The sequence below is a fragment of the Rhagoletis pomonella genome, unplaced genomic scaffold (genome assembly GCF_013731165.1).
Source record: "Rhagoletis pomonella isolate Grant_MI unplaced genomic scaffold, Rhpom_1.0 Rhpom_scaffold_00009, whole genome shotgun sequence".
In the NCBI taxonomy this organism is placed as follows: Eukaryota; Metazoa; Arthropoda; class Insecta; order Diptera; family Tephritidae; genus Rhagoletis; species Rhagoletis pomonella.
In genome coordinates, this window is record NW_023458563.1 from 15111557 (window position 1) to 15115486 (window position 3930).

The window sequence follows — 3930 nt, forward strand, 5'->3', positions numbered from 1 at the left end:
CTGTGGTATGGTCTGTGGTGTTATTATGTTGTTGTGTTGTGGTGACTGTGTGAGGCTGCTCGGGTGGACTGAGGTTGGCCGTGGAGGCTGCTCTGTTTGAGCAACCGGGGGCCACGTACGACGTGGTCCACTGTCGATGTGTCCGTAGTCCTCTAAAGTGACTCAACCCCTCGCAGGTATTACTTAGTTTAAATTTAATTTACACTTGACAGAGGTGGAGTTGTGGTGTAGTCGTCTCCGGCATACACAGCAGGTGTAGATTTCTGGCCCTGGGTTTGACTCGATGTCAGCCCTGAGTAGAAGAATACGTAGTGAATGTAGCCCTATGGACGAACAACTTCTGAGATACTTCGCCGACCTAAACGGGGTTAGATCGCCGAAACAACAGCCCTTGGTCGGGTAAAACCCGAGTCATTCCGGTACGTAGAACCGGCGGTCGTGGGAATGTGGTGGGGTTGTTGTAGCCGCTACAACAACAACATCCCTAAGCGCGACCAAAGGCCGCCTCTGCAGAGAGAAGTTTTGGCTCTCTTCTCCGGCAACACAGAAAGGAGAATTCCGCGTAGTAAGGGTTATGATACCTAGGCGCGGCTATAGGCCGCCTACGCGGAAAGAAGTTATGCCAGTCTTCTCAGGGAACGCAGAAAGGAGAATTCTGCGAGGTAAGGGTTATGATCCCTAAGCCCCGCCGAAGGACGCCTACGCGGAAGGAAGTTATGCTACTCTGCTCCGACAACACAGGAACGAAAATTATACGTAGTAAAAGTTATGATCCCTAATCGGGTCCGAAGGGCGCCTACAGAAGCAAAAGAAATGTTATGTAAAAATCAAGTACTTACAAACAGAATTACATAAATAGAAACGCAATCTAAATTTAATTTAATCTCTTTAATTGTAAAAAACTTAAAATTTTTCACATTTAGGGCCAGTTTTTCAGTGTTAGTTTAATCTCAGTTTAAACGAAGTTTAGTTAAACTCAGTTTAAATTTAAACTATGTTTAAACTACTGACCAGTTTTTCAGTGCGAGTTTAAGGGCCCTTAATAGTTTAGTTGTTTTGTAGGCAACAGTGTTTTTTCTTTATGCAGATACAAAATTTCAGCCATCTATTTTCACTTTTTGTACCATCGCGTTTAAAGTGCTGAAAGATTATAGACGGAAATTTAAAGAATTTGGTAAGCCGCTTCATGTGTAACCCGACCAAATTGCCCTATGCAAGAAAACCCAACTCAAGTTGCGTTTGTTAATTTTCTTTTGCACAATTTTCATCGAACGTATGAACATTTCGCATATTTATTTATGTCCGGCTATACAAATGATTCTGTTTTCGTGTATTTCCCAAACAATTTTAATTTTTTTCCTAATATTTCATCTAAATTGTGCAAGCTGGCAACTTATTGTTATTGGCATCTCTAATTAAAACCTTTTCTAAAAGTAATATATTTCCAACACCTTGCAGAATAAACAACAGTAGAATAAAGGAGATGCCGTGAGTTTCGTTGTGGACCATGAAGTTCACAAATACCATTTCCGCTTTCGGATTATTATTATTGGCCTTAAAACGCGTCGATTGATACCCCTTCCGACTTTTTGAATGAGTTTTGGCCATCTTCCGCCAGATGCACTACTACCAAAAACTGGCGCTGGAAGTAATTTGCAGTCGTAATGCTAAATAACTTAAAATATGTTGAACTTACCCAATACTTTACGTTGCGGAGAAAATAATATGTTTGGATCATCTCCAACATTGGAACTTCCAGCACTTGCAGAATGACGGTATTCGTATAATTTGTCTTTAGTACGTTGCCTGATATGGCCATTGTTTCCCGCAGAAATACTGGTACACAATATGCCATCCTTAACATCCGTAGGTGTTTGTGACCGGGTATCAACCGGAGAGTTGGGGCCATACGACGAATTTCCACTGCCAGGTAAATTTTGAGAAACCATTCCGGTTGCATTACTTGTTGTGGTTGAAGAAGCCGCTATTCGTCTCTTTGCAAATGCTGGCATGAGATGTGACGAGGAAATGCTGCGGTGATCAATGTAAGACTTATGAAGGCTATGATGAGATAAGTTATGCTGAGATGATGAATTTATGTTTACTGCCGTATTTTGATCACGTCTTGAAGGAGAGCGCTGTGATCGCAAATGAGTAGATGACACTTGTACCGAGTGACTACCGCCACTTAAGCTAGAAACAATAGCCGCTTCGCTGCTTGGGCTAACACCATTTTGATATACGTTCGCACCGGAATTAAACTTCCATATACCAAGGGATTGCAATTCAGCTTGAAGATTTTTTTCAGGACGGCGACGAGAATATGAATCATTGCGAAGATCAAAAAGCTTTGTCCTACTGTAACGCTTAAATTTATCACATTTGGAAGCCAAGCTGCTAGAATTCCCAGTATAATTAGATTCAGCTAGCGGGTAATTAAAGCCTTTAAAAGACCCATGTTTGTTAACAGCCGTATCCAACGGCGTGGTTGATGATGCATTCATCTCCAGATTATTATTTTAAGCACGTTCAAATGATATCTTACTTTCTGAAGTACTGTTTATTTGAAAAAAAATTAATTGTCAACTGTTTTTGTTGTTTACTATTTTTATATCATAATTGATTAGCAAAATGATAATTACTTCGTTCACAAATCTGGTTTCTTATTCCTTACACCAATTTCTACTTAGTCTGAACATTTTGTTCAATTGGCGATATGAATTTGGTTGCACTTTTAACGCAGAATTTAAGCTATAGAATTACTTAAGGAGATTAACAATTTCCTTGATTATTGAAAAAAATTAAAATCGATTGAGACATAAACGCAGAAAATCAAACTTATCAATGTATGAACTTTATATTTGACGCTGCACACCTGATAGGTCGTACGAGCCTATTTCAATATTTCTCATTATTTCATTATTTAGCAGTATAGAAGTATATGTATAAAAAGCTTACTTTGCTTTCAAACAAATATATTGAAATCCCGAATGAAGTAATAGAGGTTACACATCCATATATAAGTTCACATAATAATCAACAAAAAATTGCTATATGCTACGTATCACTTACAATATGTAACTGTAATTTAATATCTTCCTATGCCAGGATTGTATAAACAAAAAAATACTATTTTTCTAACTAAACCACATATCTTAAATACCACTAACATAAAAAGTAAAAGCGATGTATGAAACGAAACAAATCGAGGTGGACCACCTATACATATACATTTTGGAAGTGCATAAAAGATAGCGTTGCCATATACTCATAATCCTTTATATAAAACGACTATTCATTATGACGGTTTTACACGGTTCAAGTCAAAAATGATATAATACAAAGGCATTCCCGTTTGAAGACGTATGCTAAGTAATGCAGTGTTTTTGCTGCATTTAAAATGCAACATTGAGCACTTTCGAACATATGTTTTCGAAGATCGTTCATGCTATAGCATTTAGCAAATGTACATTTACGCGAGTTCGAAATCGTATGCTTTTGACAAACAACCGGGTTCCAGTCTCTTCTTTACTACCTTACTTACCCTACTGAAAAGGAAAAAAAAAATTTTAAACCAAAGATTCAATACAAAAACTTGAATTGTTTTAACCATACCGAACATTTGTTTGTGTATATATTCATTTGTTGGTGCTGTCAATTAAAATTTCCTTACTTAATTAGGAAACAAACTAAACAGAATTGATCACAAATTGATCCAGATTTCTATCAGCATCTAATCGATGTTGAATTTGCTTAACTTTTCTTTATCCAAATATGTAATGCAAAATAAAAGAAATCTCGATCGGCGATCACTGAAACGCAGATAGCAAATGTATACTCGAAAAAGCAATGTTTTTTTTAAACCATGTTCGAATCGTGGAAATTTTGGAAGATCACAGGGTTGCTTTTAGCATTTAGATTCTTGATGCA

At 37.5% G+C, this 3930-nt stretch overlaps 1 protein-coding gene across 1 annotated transcript in view; it reads right to left on the reverse strand.

Annotated features, from left to right (window-relative positions):
• The window catches only part of LOC118745590 (protein cup), a gene marked incomplete at its 3' end in the record, with an annotated part of 122122 nt that extends 118536 nt beyond the window's left edge, over positions 1 to 3586 (reverse strand). The window contains 2 exon segments of the mRNA XM_036479094.1: positions 1697 to 2762; positions 3073 to 3586. Of these exon segments, the coding sequence (XP_036334987.1) occupies positions 1697 to 2504 (808 nt within the window).
• Positions 3587 to 3930: the final 344 nt, after the last annotated feature.